Source organism: Strigops habroptila, chromosome 12 (assembly GCF_004027225.2).
Source record: "Strigops habroptila isolate Jane chromosome 12, bStrHab1.2.pri, whole genome shotgun sequence".
NCBI classification, from domain to species: Eukaryota; Metazoa; Chordata; class Aves; order Psittaciformes; family Psittacidae; genus Strigops; species Strigops habroptila.
The window spans coordinates 20497697-20520924 of NC_044288.2; the positions used below are offsets into that span (position 1 = coordinate 20497697).

The 23228-nt window shown below is 41.2% G+C and overlaps 1 protein-coding gene and 1 long non-coding RNA gene across 18 annotated transcripts in view; one reads left to right on the plus strand and one right to left on the minus strand.

The window, feature by feature from the left end:
• LOC115615550 (ankyrin repeat and KH domain-containing protein 1-like) overlaps positions 1–23228 on the minus strand; it is a 102964-nt gene that overhangs the window by 59792 nt on the left and 19944 nt on the right. For 16 of the 17 annotated variants that reach the window (XR_003994088.1, XM_030503813.1, XM_030503816.1 and 13 more), the window contains exons 3-7: positions 8336–8492; positions 5421–5568; positions 4372–4519; positions 3095–3328; positions 1426–1520 (exon numbers count right to left, since the gene is read on the minus strand). Coding sequence is in view for 16 of the 17 variants with exons in the window: in XM_030503813.1 (XP_030359673.1) it covers positions 1426–1520; positions 3095–3328; positions 4372–4519; positions 5421–5568; positions 8336–8492 (782 nt within the window). In the remaining variant the exon portion in view is untranslated. The remainder of the gene's footprint in view (positions 1–1425; positions 1521–3094; positions 3329–4371; positions 4520–5420; positions 5569–8335; positions 8493–23228) is intronic. The other variant, XM_030503817.1, reaches the window with a different exon arrangement.
• Positions 2236–19251, plus strand: LOC115615553. The gene is made up of 3 exons (XR_003994089.1): positions 2236–2249; positions 2693–2696; positions 19165–19251. It is a non-coding gene; the product is annotated as an uncharacterized LOC115615553 (long non-coding RNA).

Sequence of the window (23228 nt, forward strand, 5' to 3'; positions counted from 1 at the left end):
TAACTAAAGGCATTTTCTAGGTGTGGCACTCTACGTTGTCTAAAACATACTAAAACTCAGAGGCACTTATAACTGGTGATCAGAGGCCAGACATTCCAGCTCCCTCTGCAGCATTCACTAGTTGGAAAACAGTGAAGACTGACTGGGAAGAGTCCCCATGATTTGATGGAACAGTTCTGCAAGGGAGCAGCCAAAAGGTGATAAGGAACAAATTCCATCATTCCACTTAAGAGTTGGGATGTGAAAGGATCAGTTGCCTCATGGTTGTTTTTAAAGGTCAACACACAGTCTGTAATGCAAGCTAGAGCTAAAAACGTGCAGGCAACCCACACATCTTTATCTTTCCCAAGCAAGATACTTCATAGTCCCCAAGTCAACCCAGTGCTCAGACTGTATCACCATGAAAGCACAAAGAAACCTCTAAACCTAAACAAAACGAGTTAATAGTTATGCTGCAATGTCCTTTAGGAGACAGCATTCTCAATTCCTTACTGGCACTAGGGTCCCATACAGTGAAGACTATTCAAGGACACTATCACCATCTCACTGTCAGAAGATTTCAACACAGCTCGAGACGTTATAATCTGACCTTGGTCACTTGCATCATCACCTCACAAGTGCACTGAAGGAACACTTGATCCTCCAGGTCTCAGAAAACTGGAGGAACATTGCAGCCTGTCTTCTAAGGATTATAGGCTATTGGGAGCAAATTAAGGTCCCTTTTCTTTATTCAAAGAAGTTTCCCAGCTTGAAGAATAGATAAAAGGTCACCTAAGGTCTGGGCAAAAATCGTTGCATATATATGTTTTGACACAATAGCACTTTTATTAAGATGAAGCTCTTGGAAGTCTTTCCTCAATGACCGCTTTGAAATTATAAGAGTTGCCAAAGAACTAAGAACTAACCTACTTTTGACCTACTGTTTTATTTTCAAAAGAAAAACCTCACAGCAGCATTTATAGAAACCTAGAAGAGAGCAATCCATCCCTACATGCAAAACACTTCCTGCAGCAGTGCGGGAATGATGTAATCCATCAGTCATCCAGCTCAGAGTACTTCCGGACAGCTCATACCACCATGATCTGACACCTCTGAGACTTACAAAGGCGGAAAACTGACTTCCACATTGAAAAAGAAACAGTGACTTGGGCTCAACCTGCTGCACTGCACTGCAGGTTGGTTACCCCTACACTTCACATAGGGAGCATATAGAACAACACACCACACCCCCAAAAATTAGAGTGATTTTTCCTCATGATCAATTAGACCAATTAGTTACCTGTGATAACTAAAGTAAAGGCTTCTTACAATCGAAACTAACATATGCTCACTTGCAGACCCAACCCAGCTTTTAACAAAGGCTCACTTTCTTTTATCATCTCTTTCATTCCTGTCATTGAAAAGGGAGCAGTAAAGGCTGTTTACCATGCAGGCCTCCATCAGTGCTGTGTGCATCTCATCTGTTTTATGTTCTTGATCAGCTCCAGCTTCAAGCAAAAAACGAACCATATCTAAATGGCCTTCAAATGAAACAGAGCAAAATAAGTAAGCCTTTAGTATCATAAACTTTTAGTAGTACAGACAATACACTTGATGAAATCATTTACATTTTCATAGTTTGTTATTACAGTTTTTACAAGTTACCATTTGCAAAGCTGTTCTTTTTAAAGCACTCTGAAAAGTACCAAAGCAAAATGGACAGCCAGACTCCAGTCTTTCCCACAGATACTGCCCAACTCTTAGATGAGGACAGACCTCTCGAATTCAAGTTCACACAACAGGAACCTTCCCTTGTAACTTCAAGCTATAAATGACTGTGCTTATTCCTTATTCAGCTGTAGAGTAACGTATCATTTAAGCGTTCCAAGGCAGCACACAACTGAGGGCATTATCTTTTAGAGAGAGGTCCATGTAGAATTGAACTTAACTTTAAGCTTTTTTACCACAGCATTCGCATATTCCTGAGAAGCAGGACACATACATTACATCATATTATGTTATCTAGCGCTATTTTTAGAAGCTTCTACTGAACTTTATCAGTACTTGTTTTCAACTCTATGATGACTTCTGTCCTTTTAGAATCTGTCCCTTACACCAAGTTGTACATTTTATCCTCCCAATGAGCACCGTCCTCCAAGACAAGACTTAGTTTTATACTAATTGAGCTACCTTGTTTTCCTATCAATCATCTCGCCAAAGATAATATAGGAAATCTCTAGTCAATGAGTACCTTACATTACATACATTAAGTTCTGGGTCACAAGAGACAAGAACGCCTCTCCAACATACCCAGGAGAACTATTACTGAAATGTGTATGTAAGGAACTACTATATGCTGCAGGAAACTCATGACAAATCCAGATGAGAGTTTTCAGATGGGTTACACTAGTATGTATCCAATTCTAACCACAGAGGCAAAACCTGACATTACTATGAAAATAATCTGTATCCTTAAAGTTTCGATTAGGAGGAAAACGATTGTTGGAAATTTTATGGTGGCTCTTGGAAGAAAAAACAACAAAAACCCAATTCAGAAGCACACCGGATTACCATTGCACTAAGGTACTTTCTATAGAAGCTTTACATAGCAAAATAAACTAACTCAAAAGGCCATGAAAGTTCCAGATGAGTAACAATTCAAAGACATCCTCTAAAATGACACTGAAGAAACAGTATCCAGTAATAATACCAGCGTTGTCACCCCATCAGGTATTCCAGGAACATTCATTCTAACTTCCTGTTTTCCTAACAGCTAACAGAGATGTTTGCAGAACTTGCAAGACAGTTGGTGAAGGGAATTTGAATGAAACAGGGAATGCTGTAGTGGAGGAAGAAAAGAGCTGTGGTGTGTCAAAGCACAGGTTTGGACACGGCCTGTCACAAGTTTCCATCTGCAACATATCAAATACATGTCCATCACAAGCAGGCAGGCTTAATACTGCTACACCATGGATGAGCATTTCCTGAGTTTAAAACCAAAATCCAGTATTCCAAAGCTCTTCAGAAAATATTCAAATTACAGCTGGAAGCTTTAGTTAGATAAATCCTAGCAAATAAAGATAACAAAAATACGAAACAAGGCAAGAGACAATACCTTTATAGCATGCAAGTGTAAGTGCACTTTCCTTGAACTCGTTGGAGTGAGTGTTGATTCCTGCACCATATTCCAGCAATACTCTTGCAACCTCAACATGACCTGCACTGGCTGCTTCCATTAAGGGGGTATGGCCATTCTCATTGTGGTCTTCTATATTAGCACCGGCTTTCAACAGCACCTTCACTATGTCAACAAAGCCCCCAGCACAAGCGTAAGTGAGAGCTGTGTTCCCTGCAGAGAAGACGTAGTTTACATGAAAGCTCTTTCCATCACTCACAGGAAAAGAGTTTTAACAGCACTGAACAAAACTAAGTACACTGCTGGCAGCAGTCTCTTACCTCACAGCAATGCTACTCCAGCCAGTGATTTCAGGCTAGACAGAAAATCCCAACACAACTATAATGTGAAAGAGTTTTAATACTAAGCCAGTATTATAAACCAGGATTTTTTTCTCTTTATTATGTCTCCCCTACTTCAGCACACAAAGAGAGATCAAATACACACACAAAGAAATCAATGAGTAATTTTCACACTCACTGTAGTTGGGGGGTTAAGGGGCTTTTGCCTAAGACTATCCTGTAATTCCTTGAAAAACTTTTACTGGCTGGATGAAAATAAATTTATAACTTAAAACTCTGGTACTGTAAGTGACAGACAACCACATATGGCTCATGTTTTAAATGCTACAGTCAGTTTTAAGGTAAGTTCTGCTTAATATGGCTAAACATCTGGATAAAAAGCACATTTTATAGTTCAGACACCTGACTTCTTAAAATTGGAACACAGTTTAAATTCTGTCTTGATATTAGCAAAATCCAGCTGCAGGTTACTACTCTCAGCAAGGTTAGTTAAGCTGTGGTCAAGCATCAGCAATGTAGACAACATTCAATGCTCACAGAATTGTTCCTCCTCCTTGGTAAAAAGCAATAGACTGAAATAACAGGTCTTGACCAGATGTGTCCCAAGGGGGTCTTACTGGGTCATTTGGGATTATCCAGATGAGAAAAACTAAACTTCATGTATTTTTCTGGTCATCTAACATCACAGTGGTTTTCACAGGAACAGTGTTTTCCATTGCAGTTTATATTAAAAACAATCTTTAATAACAGCCAGGTAAGACTCCAAACACATCTGCTACGATCTGGCCTATTCTTAATAGTTCCCTTTCACGTTTTCTTGTGAATGAAACTGAGACAAAACAACAGATGTTCAAAACAGCTGCACATCTTATGTGTCAGTCTTATTAGTTCTTGGTGTTCCTGCTTCCCAGTTACCTGTTGAAGACTGTGCGTTGACATCTGCACAATGAACAAGGAGCAGCTTAACAATGTCCACGTAGCCTCCGCTGGCAGCTGCCATTAAGGGAGTTATGTCTCCCTTGTTCCCTCGATCTTCAACGTTTGCATGCATTGCTAGCAGCACCTAGGGGGAAAAAATTCACCTTAATGAATACATTGCAGCACCAGCATTTTGCTTTTAGTTCAGTGTGAGAATCATTCCCCGGCCAGCCCGGACATCCACTTCCAGCAGTGTCCCCAGTGGTGAAGCGCAGTGGCACTCCCAGGACATTTATAATTGCCACCTGCACTGTGCTCTGCCTCAGGAAATGCTGGCTTTTTACATTTGCTCCTATCTGCTAAAATCAACATGAGGTTACAGTGCAGCACTGACATTTTCAAAAGTCACAGGGCAATTCACTAACTAGAATGACAGCAGAGAAACTGCAAACTTGCATTAGTGACCACAGCACACATCAGGGTCAGGCTTACAGGCAAACAGTTTTCTCCCTGTGCTCTTGCCTGACACCAGAACAAGAAGCTGGCCACTTTCTGAGAACTATCACCTGAACAGCCTCAAGGAAGCACAAATTCTGCCCTTTGATACACAAGTATAAAATCCAAAAATGAACAGAAATTAATGCACTGTTGATACAGATGTGATTAAGAACTGAGTGACTGAGACATGAGTTTTTAGAAGGGAACCACTTGTACTGTTTGATTTTGGTGCTATTTTAGATCCTCTTGCAATGTCAGCTTGGCAGAACAGCTTGACTGCATCTAGAACAATACCAGAAAGGTAGACGCATCACAAAACACAAGATATATTCTTCAGACATGTCCCTTAAACCTAAAGGCATATACGAGAGCATTTCCCATTAAAAGGACAAACAATAACTGGAAGCCCACAATAAGCTGTATTAATTGATACTCTGATTAGATTATAAAATATATTACACTCAGAATAGCTAAAATGTTTACCTACCAAAGAAGCCCCTTAGACAACGCTTCACAAAGGTTTAGTGGTGATTATATTTGTTACTTACTTGTGCCAATTCATAATATCCTGCTGAACAGGCCAAGCAAAGGAGACTCTCCCCTTCTTCAGTATGCTCATTTACACTTCTTCCTTCATCCAACAGCTTCCGGACAGCGTTGACATCCCCATCCGAGCAGGCTTCTGCCAAACTGCGACTGGAAGATCAGTTACACAGAATGAGCTCAACATGAACTGCAATAGATGGGTGGCTTTACCGTGCAAGGGTGAAGTCTTTAAGTAAAGACTCATAACTTAGCACTAAACCTTACCAGAAAACAATACCTTACAGATTTAAGCATATACACACATTATCTCTGTTTCACCAATGGAAATAAAGACCTTGCTTATGTCTAAATGAGCTCTTGTCCTCATCAGTTGCTAGCCCACACAAGCTCTCATACACACTAGATGCAGAGAATACTGTTCAAAACCAGTTAAGTTGTGGTGTTTGCAACGTACAGCAGCAAGCCTCCCTGAAGCTATCACACCTGGGTGGCATACCAGATGCACGGAGGCTACACCACACCAAACTACTGACTACAGATACCAAGGCAAAGTTCTAGCAGAGAAAAAAAAGTGAAGAGCCTATTATCAAAGACCACTAATCCTGAATACTGCAACAAGACAAACTGCTGACCACTGTCTCTCCTGTAGTGGGACTATTTGCTTCTCTGCAGTAGCCCAAAGCTTTCCTCTTTTCATTGAAAATGCCAGCTTCTTAATTTAAGCAGCCATTTCAAAGAAAAATCCTTACCTTACCTAAAGACATCTTCAAGGAAGAAAGGAGAGGAGCCTTACAGAAGTTTACTGTTTCTTTTCATGCATTGTTAAAAGCATATTACGGAAGTTTTCAGATGGATGAAATAAGCCAATTGAACTGCACATTTTTAAACAGCAAGGACAATACAATCCTACATGGAAGACTACTTTAAAAAAGCCTGCATGGAACAGTCCTTAAAATGCTGTAAGAGGTAATTACATGCTAAGATTTAGAAAGAAAAAGACAAGACAAACCCTGAGTTTTTGGCATCTAAAAGCTCAGAAGTCTATAATCGCTACTTTAACCATCATTAACTTCTGAAGTAGAGAGAAGAACTATTTCCCCTAAAATGTAGGAAGGTTCACTAACCAAACCTGGAAACAAGGTGAGCTGAGCTTCAATTCATTGCAAACCAAGTTAACTGTCCTTTAGATCTTTGTCTATACTAAAACCAAAGTCTAACAGCAAAGACAACTGTTAAAGCACTGCTAAACACAAGTGTTAACAAACCAGAGCAAGTCATGCTCAGCACCAACTCAGTTATGCTTCTCCAACCAAGAAAATATGTGTAAGGAATGACTGTCCCTCAGCCACCAGGAACCAACCCACAGGTAATGCCCTGGTGGGAGGAGGGGGCAGTTAAGGCAGAGCCTTCTGTTCTAAACAGTACTGGACTGGATGTGAAGCATTCCTATCAAGATATTTAATCTACAATACATGGAAGCTTGTTTCCTAAAACAAAACCTAGTACAATCAGATTCAAAGACCTTAAACTTCTGCTTTTTTTTCTGTAAAAGAGAGAAGCTCACTCGAATTCACTGACAATGAAGAAAATATCCATTCCTCAGGAAAGCATTCCAACGGGTCAAAGATTGCAATGGTTGAACTATTTAATCCCCTATTTTAAAAGGAACTTATTTGTCATATACTCCAAAATGAATTAAACTGTGCCAGCAGCTGATAGGCAATAGCTGAGGTCTGACCTGAAGAGAACATCCACTTATCACTTACGTTTGCACAGTAATTGCACAGTAATCACTAAGTTTATTATTTGGCTACATAGTCCATATAGTGAAGCAATGGGATCCCTCTGAAAGCCTGCAGGACACTCTCAGACCTGCCCCTTCCCCAGGAGAGCTCTGTGCTCATGGTACAAGCAGCCCTGTTGCAGCCCACATGTAACCAGCATTTACAGCTCAGGTCCTGTGTTCAGCTGGGAGGAGAGGGAAGGGATTCCTGCACTTTTGCACACATACAGTCTAGCCTTTAGAAATGGGAGCCACCCAGCCCCATAACCTGTGGGACAAATCCTGAAACACACGAATCATTCTCAGAAGATGATCTTGAGACACCTCCTATAATACAGAACTGCTGCGAAACCAAACGTGCCCCAGGAAACAGACTCATCTCTCATATTAGTTGACCCAGGTACCTCCAGAAGTCTCCCAGTTTGCTCTCTGCTCAGGTTCCCTTTGAGATATTTCCAAGACATTTTGTAGAAGTGACAAGAATGGCACTGGAATGCTCAGGATATTTAGGAACTATCTGCATCACTTGTCAGAGTAGAAAATGTTTCAGGCTCCTAAAGATGCTTTGAAATTACTAATGTAGAGGAAAGCTTTTGATGACATAGGACAAACGCTCAGTTCTGTCACCATGGGAATTAAATGCCGTCCTCAACAATTCTCAGTTAAAAAAAGTTATCAGATTATAATAGAGTTTCATTTCTCCCTAAATTCCTGAGCAAGATCCCAGGGCAAATGGCTGCCCTGTAAGTATGAGTAGTCTCTTCCAACTTTTAATACAATGAGCTAGATTCATTAGTTTCCACCAAAGTATGCTGAGGCAGTAATGAGAGAATTATCACCAACTCTTCTACAGCTAAGAATTTAACCTGGTTTTGAAACAGAAATCAACTCTCTGGTATATAGAAAGAGCAGCAAGTTAGAAAATAACATTATTTTGTACCTTTCTCTTACACTTTGATGCCAGCAAGTTGATGGGACAGTAGTAACCCCTTCAGATTCATTAACTATTTCTCCTAGTAGTAGAGCAGATACATTGCCAAATATCAACTATAAAATTAACTTAATTTGAACTTAAAAATACAAACATATATTCTATAGATGGGAAACTAGGAGCGGGGAGGGATCAGTACATACTTGTCCACTTGTCCTGCATTGTGATTGTTCTCTGCTCTCATCCGCGTCAATGCAGCAGCAGCTTCATCCAGTGCACAGCTGACAGAGGACGTCAGTCTCCGGAGAACCTCGGGATCTGCGAAGGCTTTGCCATCGGCAGTGGACAATTTACCAATCCCTTCAGTGCACGTTCGTTCATCAGTCGGGTTAGTATGAAAGTCACACAAAAGAAATGCAAAGACACTATTTTAGATTTCAGCCACATGCACTATTAGTTAAAAATCATTTGCAAACATGCCAGAAAATCAGATATTTAAAAGTAAGTAACGTTTGCCTAAGACCTGAACATTTAATCAACTTTAATCAAGCAGGAAGAAAATTGTTTTTCAGCTGGCAGCTTCATTACCTGTCCCAAATTCCCAACTCATACCTGGGGTTGGGGGCGTTTCAGAGGAATAAGGGTAAGCCCAGGGATTAAGCCCAAAAAAACCAGAAGTTTGGGCAACAGGTAGTATTCCATAGGCTTGGTTTGATATTTTCTGAATGGGACGAATTTTCCAATGTAAAATATCTGAATGTATTCCCCCTTCCCTACCCAACTTCACCCAAAATGAAGCAGATTTGGCTCTAACAGACCTTTCATTTAAGAGTAGGAAAATGAATAAAAAAGTTACTACTTTCAATTCCCAATAATTTACATTCTAAACTGTACATCTCTGGCTACAAGGACAGAAATGATGAAACAGAATTTCATGTTTTCAGTGTACTTGCAATCAATGTCCCCTTCATGCTAACATCACACAGGAGAAATGTTTAGTTAGGCTCAAGGAACTTGTTATAACAGTTTCTTTTATAAAAACAGTTGGTTTGCTGCAAGAACAGCACCATAAGAAGGTCTTTATCCCTCTCATTTATGTGGCTGATATAAAGTGATGCTACACCTGTGCAGTTTTACTCCATGTGGTTCAACAAGGCCTATGGTACATACGCACACACTTGCCTCTGCAGTGCAGGCAGGGCTTGTATTTGCATATACAAATGTGCAAACAGTGTAAAGAAATGCACTGATGAATAGTACAACCACCCATCCCCCCCATAAAAAAGCAGATGGCTTCAAAAAGAAGATGGTTACTGGTTTATGGATCAGCTGCCTTCACCAGTGAGGAATCAGTAGCTTTTCAATTCCTTAGCTGTTCAAAGGGTCAAATTAGACATAAACCTCAGGAAACAGCAAAACTTCTGAGGTAGAAGATGAGTTATTCGGTATATGCATACCTCTGCAACACTGATTTACACCACATCGCCCAGAACCCAACTTGCAGTTACTACAGACTAAATACCGAAACCATACTTGGAAAATTTCACACATCGCCTTCAGTCAATGTCCATCCCCAGTTTGAGAGCAGCCACTTGGTTTCTCATTAATTTAAGAATCAATACTTACCGAAGTTCACCCTGAAAGCAATTCTAGCACACTCTGTTACACTGCCCTACATCCCTGCTGCAGTGCTCACACCTCCCTGCCTCCAAGGCACACACCTACAATGGGGTGCAGAGGTCTACTTGGCCATCTGAAACTGAGCACTGGCTATTTCAAGTGTCACTGTTTCTGCACCAAGATATCTAATTTACAACATCAGAATGAAAGACAGAACATATTTACATTTGGTGAATATATTTTAAACATTCCAGTATGTTTTATTGTACACTGACTGCTCACACTGAAATCCTCAAGGAATAAACCACACATTGAGCAGTGCTCTTTGTATACAGGAATTAGAAAAATACTAAGAATTCATTCTAGCATAGTCATCTTTCTAAAATTCACATGCTTTTAAAAAACTTTAAAGTGTTGTTAACAGATGTAATTCACACCAAACTAAAGAGCAGTGGAGTTACAAGGGAATGTTCACTTGCTGTGTAAGGGAAACAACTGGTTTAAGCCACGGCATAGACTGAGCTAGGCCATCGGGATTTCTGGATAAACCATTTTGCCTTTAAAACTAATTTCTTTATTAAAGCAATTGAAGTTTATTTAAGTTCTTCTTTCCCCTTTATTAATTTCAGCATGCCATCCTTAAATTTCCGTAAGAGTCTGGTGAGCCCTGGAAGAATTCCCACAATATTCACAGACACTGATCACATCCTACGCAGTACCCAGGACCACAAGTGCAGGGGGACCTCCAGGAGTTTGTAATCTGAGGATGCACAAGGAGTTGCACTGGAATCTGACTACATTTGCCAACACTACTCATATAGTGACAGAAACCCTGTTCAGGAGTAGCTGATTCTACTTTGCTTTTCAAAATTACTCCTTTTCACATCCCCTTCATACCACACAAGCCCTCTCCTGACACACACATGTACTCAATACCCTTTCACCATAACTTTTTTTTTTACCTCACCTTTTGCAGCGTTCATTAGAAAGATGAACTTGGAACAGAAATGCTATTTCCAAGCTCTTTGAAATTCTCACTCCTGACATTTAAGGCCTCATATACTTCAATGTTGCAATAAACTCAGAATCCCAGAACAGTTTAGGGTGGAAAACCTTTAAGATCTAGTCCAACCATTCAATACCTGCCAATAAGAACTTGCTCATAATCTTACCCCCTCATCCCAATCTATGAACATTTGATTATGGTCTGGCACATGCTCAAAAAGATATCTAAGCCACTTGGCAATACCATTTCTAATCACTACATAAATCATCACACATCACAGTGCCATTATGTACAAGATTAGCCACTAGTGCTTAAATAAGCACGTAATTCTGTAGATAATATAAGTCTCTTTAAACACCAATATGTATTTTGAACAAGAAAACATCATGAACTAAATGGGTTGGGTCTCCCTCCTGCTCTGGATTCTTCCCAAATCAGTCCTTCTGCACTGTATAAGATGAAAAACTCATAGATAGGAAACCATAATCCCTGTTTAACAGAAAGGGTAATTCCGAAAAGACAGATGTAGGTGCAAATCAGAGAACAAATCATGGTGACACACACTGGTCAGGTTTCCAAAGGCCTGATCAATCCTCATTCAGACTCAACTTGTTCCTTAGCCCACCTTCAGCAGGCAGTAACAGGAGAAAAATACAATTACAGGAGCAGCTACAGAGAGCAGGTACATACATTGTCCATGGGCTTCAACTGTAGCTCAGTCGACTATTACTAAACTTGCTAATATTGTCTACACTTAAATACAGCAGGGCTGGGTTACTCAAGTTGACTAAATGGCACATATGCTGAGTTTACAGATCTAATTTCTGTGCTTCTGACAGTCCCCTTTTTACTAGGAGAAAATAAGGTACCTGAGTGATCTGTCTTACAGCTAGCCGTACTGTAACAGGAAGATTTCTCCTTTCCAGCAATACAGCTCTCTAAAGGCTCTACAAGAGCACCTTCCAAAGTTTTTGAACCTCAACCAGTGTTACCCAGTAACATTTCTGGGTTATATCTCGCTCATATTGTTCTTCATTACTGTGCCGATTAAAACCCACCTCTCTGAAGACAGTGCCATTCCCTAGGAAGCAGGGCTCAGGATCTGCACAACCACCACTGTACTTCAGAGCTCACCTACTGCCCTGCCTCGCTCCTGGATGTCCACTACCTCAGTAACTCCTCCTGTACAGCACAGACAGCTTGCCTGAGCAACCTGCAGCTTGGTAGCTTCCTCAGCAGATGATTTATCACCTTATAAAACCACACAGAAAACTCTCTCAAGCAGAGTACCTGTAGAGAAGAAAGAAGTCTTCCCCTCAGACAGTACCAACAAACAGAGGTTGAGCTCAGGGTAGCTTATGCTCCTAATCCCAAGCTGACAGCAGAAAGGCCCAGCTTAACTCCTATGTGAGCCTTTGCCATCTTCCGAATCACAATAAATAGAAGAATTCTCCTGCCAATAGTTCTGCTGGCTTCATGTGACACCAGGAGCTGACACCAGTGGCAGACAGAAAGCATTCATTACCATGCAAAGGGAACAATGTTGTGCCTAACTTCAGACCTGAAAGGATGGATCAGACAATCAATGGCAGTGCTATTTAAAATCCTGGCATGTCTGAAACGCCCTCGAGACGGCAAAAAGCTTGCAAAACCAGACAAATTTTGTTTGACTGGGAAAGGGGAAGAGGAAGGTGGCAAATTCCAAATCCCCTGGAGAGGAAACCTGCTGGGGAGAGAGAAGACAACAACATCTCTTTATGGCAACCACGGACTGAGAATAAACATTCTCATTGTGTAATGGTGACTATTTAGACCACGACTAAACCCTGTAGAAGTTGTTGACAGTATTTCATGTGTCACCATCACAGTTCCACACAGACTTCCAGAGCAGCCGAGTTTTCATCTTCTACCAATCAGATTCCTGACAGCAAACCCTCACACCCAAAAAACGACATTTTAAATGCTCTCTGAAAAATCCATGTTCAGAACATCTGCTAAGCACTTTCTGGCAAAAGCAGAAATATCATTTTACTCTTCTGTCTTGTGTTTCATGGTCTTAACCTCAAAATGCACCTTTCTTGATGAATCCCCACTCCCAACAATAACAGGAGCTCACCCACTTGAGCAATACCAACAAGTGATAGGGGATGTCTGAAAACACTGAACGGCCACCACAACACATATAATGCCATTGAGGAAAGCCCTCAATCCCAGCTTTTAATTTTTCACTTGCTTGACACTGCAAACTCTTAAAAAATGTATTTGCATCAACACATATTTCAGCGTAGCTGTCAGCCCAGGAGCCAGAATCTTGATGACAACTGTAGCAGTGAGATTCTCTTTTCCAGAATCAAAAGCCAGGAAGTACTTCTGCAGTTCCAACTAGATCTTACTGTTACTTATCGATGACAAGGGTTCCTTCTGGGGATTATCTACTTTTACATCAGTGGGCTCAGGTATCTCAAAATCTGAAAGCTGATGTCTTATCCTTTAGCACAAACATGAATTCTTGTTTAACCAGACAATACTCATTAACATTTACATTTCAGTTGAGAGTTTCCCATTAGATTTCAATCCAGTCTCTCGATACTTCCACACCAGATTACCTATGTGGGTAATTCATAACATTAGCCAGCAACTTCCACTTGTACTAAAGCTTGGAAGCCCCATAAGCAAACTCAGCAATGAGAAAACAGCTCTGCATAGACTCACAGATGGTTCTAGCAAAATCCCAATCCCCCCAAATAGTCTGCCATTTCATGTAATTCCTCTCCACAAACCCAATCCACCTGTTCCCTTTGTTTTCAGGATGCATGAAGGAATATGGCTATTTGATGGATATGGAATACCACACAGATTTTAACTTAAAATGCTAAAAGAAAAGGTTGATTCAAACCTTGTGACAGAGTTTTGTTACCATATGAGAGTTCAAATAGGAAAGAATAATACCAGACAAGTTATCCATATAACTATCTCTTCCACCTTATTGAAATTCCTGACCATGAGAGACTTTGCTACAGCAGAACTCTCAATTTATCTATCAGGTTGATTTTTCCCAGCTCTCACCAGGCATTCATTTTCTCCCACTGTATAAAAATTGAGTTACCTTTCTTAAAGCTGAAAGAACATGAGGTCTTCTGTGCTGATCTAACATTTGGCCAGAAAGACTACTCCATGCTCCTCCTCTCCCTGGATTTCCCAACCCCACCACTGCACTTGCACTGGGAAAACAGGAGGGAGCTTTCCAGCAGTACATCAAGATGGGTTTGACCAGCAAAAAATCTTTCCAGCCATCACCAGAAGTAGCAAGAGGAGAGAAAACTGTGCAGCCAGGAACAGAAGATTCCTGCCTCATGGTGACAGCAAATAGCCGCTAAACCACCTCGGCCCCCTCAGACACCTTCCCCTGGGCCTCTCATCCAGGGTATCCACATTTTCACATCTCCTAATCAAACAGCTTTATAAAGAAACCCAACCTTTCAATTTTTCAAGATTTTGTTTCTATTAAATCTCTAGCAAAGAAACAGTTGCCTTATGAGGTGACAAGTTCCCAGATACAATCCTCAACACTGCTGATTCCTTACAGGAAACAGGACCTTTGGTCACATCCATCACATACGTGCATAAAGTCATGCTGATCACTCAACTAAATGCACTTTGACCAATGTATCTTATATGCAGTTAATATGGAAGCATCATGAACTACTCCTGCATCACAGTTACAGATGTACCATCAAAGTGCTTCTTCACCCCTCTCACTGCAGATAAGCATCAGGGAGAGGTGTCTCCTCCTGCATTACCTCCTGCTTTAAAGCAGCAGCTACAGTTAGGACAAAAGCAGTAATACAGTAAAACAATTTTGCCAGTTCTGTCACAGTCATCATTTAAACAGAAACTCAGTGGCTGAACTGCTTTAAACAAAGCAAGCTAAAGCTCAGGGGAGAATACGAGAGGGCTTGTAGTTCAACACAAAGAATTACGTTCAAGTACAAGAAAGCATTCATATTTCCTCTAGCAGAGAAGCAAAAACTTAAGACAATTATGAAATGAGCAGACATTAATGATAGATTGTTCTGTCTGGAGCATTCTCTCCTTCTCTCCTCTTTTTTGTTTGTTTGGTTTTGAAGTGTCTTTGGAAGATGTAAGCGTTGGTCCAAAACCAATTGAGTGCATTCCCCTCACCTGTGAAATACTACAACCAGTCACTGTAAGAAGCTACTTGGTATGCATCTTACACATATGAACTCCCAGACTGAAGTTCCAACTCTCTACCTACCACTGACAGTGAGGCTTCAACTGACATGTAACTGTGAGTTCATCTCCTCTCTGATGCCACAGCATCCCTGCAGCCAAAGCTCTGCTCATGGCAGAGTCAGGAGGGAACAAGATGGGGAGATAAGATAGGAAGGAGAGGAGAAAGAAGCATCTTTCTCAGCCCTCAGATTTTGTTGTGGAAAAAAAGAAGTTTAGTTTCTTCCAGACTAGATCTTCCCAATGTTTACAGGTTGCCCACAGAGGTGATGGATGCACCAATCCTTGGAGACATTCAAGGCCAGGCTGAGCAACCTGATCTAGTTGAAGATGTCCCTGCTCATTGCGGGAGGTTGCACTACATGACCTTCCAACCCAAATCATTCTGTGATTCTGTGAATGTGTGGCAATAGATTCCTACATAAGAGGTTCATTCAAACTGTGTTTTAGCTTGCAGGACATATCAAATGCAAGTACAGACATTTAAATTTGGCCTTGGAGGAGGAGAAAGCAGCCCTTTTACCCTTGGCAGTAAGGCCTCTCTTCTGACATGGTTTTTTGATTGTAAGAAAACGTATGATCTTGCATTCAAGAGCTATATTTGAAATGCAATGCTAACTTTAATCCGCATTATAAAGGACAAGGATGGGACTAAGCACTAGTTTAGAAACACCTACTTTACTCTGGATGTGAATTTGTGTTGGTGCTTCTCTAGGATTAAATAGGAGGTACTATGTATCACACTTAAATAGGATCTTATCGCTTCACTTGTGAATTTTTTTGATTAAGGGATTTTTTTTAGGCTTTTTTTCACCCTTAACATAGACAAAAGCCAGTGACAGACACCCAGAAAGACCTGCCACGGCAGCAAAACCTCAGCATGTTATTTGGGTGCCTGATATCTTTTCCACTGCCATCCTTCTTTTCCCTACCTTCTCCTGCAACATCTTTTCCAGGGCTGCAGCACCAGCAAATATTCAAGTACATTTATGCACTTAAAACAAATGCTCTTCTAATTGCATCACGCTTGCCAGTGTCAGTGCGATGAGCTCAGGGCTCCAGCCCCCACTGTCTGCCTGGCTTTGTTCAGCTTTTCAATGGCCACAGCTCAGAGGGCAGACTCAGCACATCCCTAGAGCCGGGCTGTCACCTGCTCATGCCCTGCCAAGCGAAGCGTGAGGGCACGGGCACATGCCAGCACGGAGCTGGGCCGTGGTGACAGCCAACGGTGAACAGACATGCAGGAACTGGGACCATCTACTGAATGCCCAGCAGGAATCAAAGGAGCTATGGATGGCAGCTCCTGTACCTGAAGGAAACATCCAGGATAGAGACTGAGAAAAACAATCAGATTGCTTCTGGTTTTTTGTACAAAGTTGGTATTAAAACCCCAAGTCACTCCTAGGGAATTGATTTGTGACTGTGGTGCTTCCAGCGTTTACTCTACAACTATAGAGGCAGCAACTGTATAAACAATCTGGAAGCAGAAATCAGAACCTCTGTAAGGGAAGCTTCAAAGCAAACTCAGTACTTTGTGCCATCAAATATGGAACCATTTACAAGGTTTCTTTCATTATTTTACAGAAAAACACCACGGCCAACAGCAGGCAATGGATCTTTAATTCCTGGTTTTATGTTTAATGCCTTATCTAAGCCTCATTCCAAGCCTGACAGTTGCTGGCCACCAAGAATCTGAGATACACTTCTGAAAGACTTGAGACTGACTGAAACATGGCGAAGAGGAACATGGAAATAGTGCCATCACTGTGGGAGGGTAAGGAACAAAGACCAACCCCACTTATCCCTAAGAAACACCAAGATAGGATCCCCACACACAACAGAGATGTGGGGAGAACTCAAATGACCTTGGAATGCTGTTTACAGGCAAACATCCCACTTGAGCTCTCTTCTCCAAATTTCTAGCACTCAGTGGGAAGCAGAGTTCACATGGGCCGTAACTGGTATCCTGAATCAGAAAATGGCTCTGACTCAGTACAGTGCTCTGTAACTACTGGGGAAAACAACTGAAAATACTTCTACATTTTCAAGTAAAGAACCATGAGTGAACCTTCAGGGTCAGTGACACCGGCAACTTCACCAAGAAGCACAGTTTCAGCCCCAGGTTTATCAATCCTGTATGGCAAAGCAAGCCAAAATACTCCAGTATTGTCAGAGGCTGACCAAGTGTGTCACTTCTTCAGAAAATAAAAAAGATCACTGCCCTAATGTGAATAGTACAGGCCAGGGTATAAATTCACATTTCAAACTGGTTAGAAAACCTCTGCTTTTCCTAAGATCCACAGCCTGTCATTACATACACGCTGCATAACACGTCCTGAAAGGAAGGTCTAAGGGAATGCCATGGTAGATGGCAAAGAACAAAAATCGGGATGCTACAGTCTCAGAAGGTAAACAAGGAATTTATTTCACCACTTCACCCAACTTGAAGAACATTCACATATAGTGTTAATGCATTAGAACAAACCACCCCTCTACAAAAACAGTGCAGGGGCCTCATATCACCTCCCAGCTTTCTGTTCCTTGTGGCATCTCCTTAAGGTCAAAAAACCAAAAGGGAAGAGGACACAGCTACATCAAGAGAAGGCCAGGTCTCTGAAGCTCTGCTTCTTCAGATGGAGAAGGTCACAAAATCCAACGTGTGGCACCACAGAGCACTGTGCTTACTGAGCTGCTTTGGAGCGCAATGCAAAGAGAAATTGTAAAAAGCATTAATCCAACAGAAAGTTTCTGGATGGAGTTACTTCATACAGCAGTATGGAAGTGTCCTGCCATTTCAGATTTTACCAAATCAAACTTATTCCACTATTTCCCTCCAGATCTTTGCTCTTATTTGCATTAAAGACTAACATAAAATAAAGCTGTTCTACCTCTGATTCTGTCTCTATAAAGATCAGGCACTGGGGGTGCTTATTATAAGAGGAGGCCAATAGCCAAAACCACAGCCACATTGCAAGTTTCTCCTCTTTTCATGATTAGATCTTCCTACATGCTCCTTTCCCTGTCCAGACTTCCAGTGGCTTGGTTTCTGGCAATATGAGGCAAAGTCAACTGGAAGTGAGGACAGGTTCATTAGAATTGGTCTTCTTCCCTGGCTCATTGTGGCCTTCCTCTGTTACTCAAAAGCCATGTCTTTCTTTGAAACCAAAGATAGAATTTTAGCCTTCATAACAATTCTACCTGAAGCAGGTTTCTTTTAAAGGGCATATCCAAACAGGAGTGTCAGCAAATATATATATAGATACATACATCTACACACAGAGGAATAATCAACTGCACACACACAGGAACGGTTTATTTCGGTCACAGTTCTTTAGAAAAGTATTGGTCGATATAAAGTCAAATTCAACTTGTAACCCAAAGGCAAAAGGCAGACACCAAACTGAGATGGATCAACAAAAGCACAGCTTGCAGGACAGATGAAATAACACTCCCACTCTCCATGCATTAGTAGAGCTCCACTTGAGTAACATGACTAATTCGGGGCAACAAGCTAAGAAGAACAGAGCTTGCATATAGACTCCAGAGAACAAGAGCAGATGAAAGTCTAAATAACACCAGTTAAGGGCAGAGAGATTTGATGTTATTTAGCCTGTTTGAAAAAAGCGAGGGGAACTGAGGAACATACCAATCTATAAGTTAGTTGTAGAAGACGGCTGCACTGAAACCGGGAACACTGACCATGGGTATGATGCATAAAACCAGCAGCCAAAGCAACTCTGCTAAACCAACACCAATTGCTTTACTACAGCTTTCCTTCTTCCCTCTCGAAGCGCTTCCAAAGCGGTGTAGTGCCCCCTTCACCCCCAGGTTAGGTGTTTCAGCATGTAACACCGAGGACTGCTACTCCATCCCAAGGAGTGCAGCTGGCTGGGCATGCTGTGGAGCTTCCAGCACTGGAAAGGGTTTGTCTAACCAGTTCTTAAAGCTACCCATCAGGAATGGCACAAGCAGAGGTGCATTTGCCTGGGAAGAAGGAAGAGGAGAAGATAAAAACTAGATCTACTGAGATGTCTTTCAGCCTTCTTTCTCCAAGAATTTTTAGGCAGCAGTACAGAATTGGAGGAAAAGGTGATGGCTAAATGACAAGTTAGTAATTGCAATTTGAGAGCTAATGCTTTGTTATGCAGGTAAAAGTCATTGCAGAGCTGTCTCTTGTACCCACAGCAAGGATTTTCTTGACGGATACAATGAGAATAAACTTGTACAATGCAAAAATTTTTCTTTACGTTTCCATGTTGAATCCTCAAGGATCTAAATACTTTGTATTCACAAAGAATCTAAACTCCATTGTTGTGCAAGATGCTTCATGCACTACAGCTTGGTTTAAATCATGAGATTTAAGTTCTCGGCTTTCAAAATAAGGTCTTTAAAAAGGCAGAAAATAACTTCTAGCAGGCAATGAAGGCACTCACAGCCCACTGCAAAATGAGCCACTCGCTTCCATGAGTAGAATCCAAGATGAGTGGCAGTATAATTTTTCATTAATCTGGTAAAAACTAGCTTGACTTTCTAGAAGCAAGTAGAATTGGATCATTTACACTATATATATATTATATTATCACTTGTTTTCCTAGAAACTTGTTTATTGTAATTACTCCCTAACTATACAATAGTAATGGTTTGTCAAATCTGAGTTACCAATTGAAAAAGGCAACAGGTTCACCCATTACCCCACATACTGTAAGCTATGACTCAGTACAATTTGTTGCTTCTGACACTTAAAAAACCCCCCAAAATATTTAATACCATTATAAAACTGACAGAAGAACAATATATTGTAGGTCTGCCAACAAGAGCTCGGTTAATTCCTCTCACGTGTCCCAAGACACTCGTCACAGCAAACAAACCAGACACTCTGAGCAACCCTTCTATAAACTGGTAGCCCTGCTTCCAATATAATTACATTACATCTCCCAGTACACTTCCAACCAGCCCCAGGAGGGGTGGCTACACATCCACGCTGCCAACCTGACTTACCAGTCTGTCTAGTTGGAGCCGAGCAGCTGGCACTAGCTACTGCCACCACACTGCCGTTGAGCTACAGAACATCAAAACCACCCTGAAATCTGCATGGGGAAATTCAGATTCCCATCTTCTGCACACTATGAAGCATTCACTTCATGCTCAAACTCTGTTCTGAGCACTTCTAAACTCTGGTTTTAACATTATGTGCTAAGGAAACTACATGATAGACAGATGCAGAAAAAAAAGCAAACTTTAAGTCTGTGTAATTGAGGGTTTTTAATAAACTATTAACAGAGTCTTCTTGCAGGAGACACAAGCAATAGACACAGGCTTTCCTCACTCTCCTAATGCACTCAGGGAAGAGTTACATTTCGATAAACTCAATCCTGCAAGCGCAGTAACTGCTTCCTTTCGCAAGGGTAACATCCAAGCTCCCCTCTTACACGGGCATTGCAAAGGAAGAATCAGATCAGTAGCCATCTGTTTAGAAAGCATGCCATGAATGAAACAGACACAGAAAAAATACTATACCGCACTCAATGAGATACATTCTGTGGCAAGACATTTGGGTCAGCAGCAGTATTTCCCAGATACAAGCTTTCAACATCGTGTGGTTTGAGCTACTGTTCTGTTTTTCCGTACCTAGTTAACATCACAGACATACATAACCCGCTTACCCAAGACATTGCTATGCAAGAGCTTCATTTACCAACTCTATACAAATCTCAAGACAACCAAAACAAAAGCTTGCTTCAATGTACTGCCAAAAAGAGTTTCATCAGCTGCCTCACTCAGCCCCCTGTACCTGCACAGGGGACCAGCTCCCCGCACCGCAGGGCTGTACAGCCAGCTCTAGGCCAACAACCACAAAGCCCAGTGGCAGCTTCTGCACCCCACTGCAAGCTCTGAACATTGTTATTTTCACTTGGATGGATGAAGGAAACATACACATAAGGGTGGTGAGGCACAAGGTGCCCAGAGAAGCTGTGGCTGCCCCATCCTTGGCAGTGTTCAAGGCCAGGCTGGACACAGCGGCTTGGAGCAACCTGCTCTAGTGGAAGGTGTCCCTGCCTGTGGCAGGGGGTTGGAACTGGACGAGCTTTAAGGTCCCTTCCAATCCAAACCAGTCTGGGATTCTACTCTACGAAAAAGAGTAGGATCTTCCCTTGGTACAGGCTGAATTCCAGCCCAATTCAGGCATCACGTAGGACTGTCAATAAAGCAGCTTCCTCCCTCCTCCCAAATCCTCCCTCCTTTCCTTGTTTGTCTGAGGCTACTCCAAGCACTACTACCACAAGTAGTCCTGAAAACAATACTGAATGGAAAGAAGTTTTTAACCAGGAATCTCCCCAGACTGGAACAGGAGAGCAAAGGGGATTTTTATCTTGCAGAAGAATCCAACTTGCATGAAAAATAAAATTACAGAAGTAAACAAAAAAAAGAATGAGTTAATGGAAAAAAGCATATCCAAGCCTTTGAAAAGATCATGTTAAAAGAAGAATTGAGAATTGTTTATGATATGGTCATGACGCACTGGCTGATTCACTACGATTACTTCCAGTATCTATATAGACAGATATAGATATACATAAATATGCAGTAGCTTAAGAGACTGAGGAGCACCCTGGCCAAATTTAATACATCACAAATTAAACCCCCTAGGGTTTTCTCTTGCCTCTTCCCACTCCTCATGCCTACTAAAGGAAAGTTAAAATCTCAGAATCATCTTTGCCCAAGAATTCCAGGAGCAGCTCTGGTGAGATAATGGAGCTGTCTGACACCTAAAGAATCAATTTAAGTGTTACAACAATGAAACTGTTCTTCACAGCAAAGTCCAACTGAAAAAGAGCCAAAAAATGTGAAGCTGGGACATTTAACACACTTTCAAAGTATGGAAGTTAATTTTACTGAGAATAGGATTAGACTGGACTTCTTCTAATCTAAAAGCCTACTAGATTAGAAAAGAATATTTAAATCATGCAAAACCTCAGAGAAATATAAGATTAATAATTCAGTTACATGCACAAAATTCATACAGTTTATCCAACTTACTCAAAAGCACAACACATCTGTATGTTTCACATACCATATATTCCTTCCCACTCTGAATCTTTAAATGGCAAAGAAAGAAAATAAGCAAGTCACTACAACGTGCCAGTGTCTCAAAAGGCCAAAGTTTCCCAGTTAACCAGACAGAGGTGATTTTAGTACAGCTCTGATGACTAAAAAAGCACCCAGAATGAATCCTATTCGAGCTTTCTTAACAAGAACTGTTTGTCTATTCAATCCCTATACTGTGTCCATGTAACATTAAGTATTTCAACTAGATTAGGGTGAAAAGCCTTTCTTGGTTTAAAATTTAGTCAAAGCGGTTGGACTACGGTTAATACTTTTGCCATGTTGAAGGTGGCTGAACACACTTCAAATTTGATACTGCTACATCTTTATGATAAAGTTCTATCTTTGCTCCAAAGCCAGCAATCCTCTCTCAGACTCCTCCCCAAGAAAGACCCTGGTTTTTAATTCAAGAACACCAACACAGATCTAGAAGTGTGTGTTACATTCCATGAGTACAAAGGTGCAACCATTAAATTGACAAACATGACCCGTCCGTTTTCTGCAGCCCTCAACTTCTACAGTTGGAAATGGAGCTCAGATAACCCTTCACAGGTTATGTTTCTAATGGATTAGATGCCTACATCCATTTAAATCACAAGTAAGTTACTCATCAGTCCTAAGAAGAGAAACACCAGGTCCATATGAATCTTATTGATCCCAAACAACATGATCAAAGTGTCACTGACACTTGCCAAGGAGTCTCTCAACGCAGGATGAAAGCAAGCTGTACATCTTCTGAATTGTCCTTTTAGTCCACAGCTCACTCCCTGTACTGCTGGATTACAGCTCTACCCTGCCACATTCAAGCCCTCTCATGTTGGGGAAACAAATATAATCTATTTTAACTAAACAATCTCTTGCTGTTACTGAATAATGAATGGGTTTGGTCACATCACACACAAAAAAATAAAAGCAGGTTTGGTCAACAGCTTGGCAAGTGAGTAAATACAGATACACATACACACAGGAACGCATTCAGTTTTAAAACTGCTGAATCTCGCTCTGTCCTTTCAGTGTATCCTAAAGCAGACAGATTTTATCTGGGCCCATTCATATTTTGACCAGTGTTCTGTATTTCCACTAAGCAGGTGATTACTTCCACTTTTTGCCTTCCC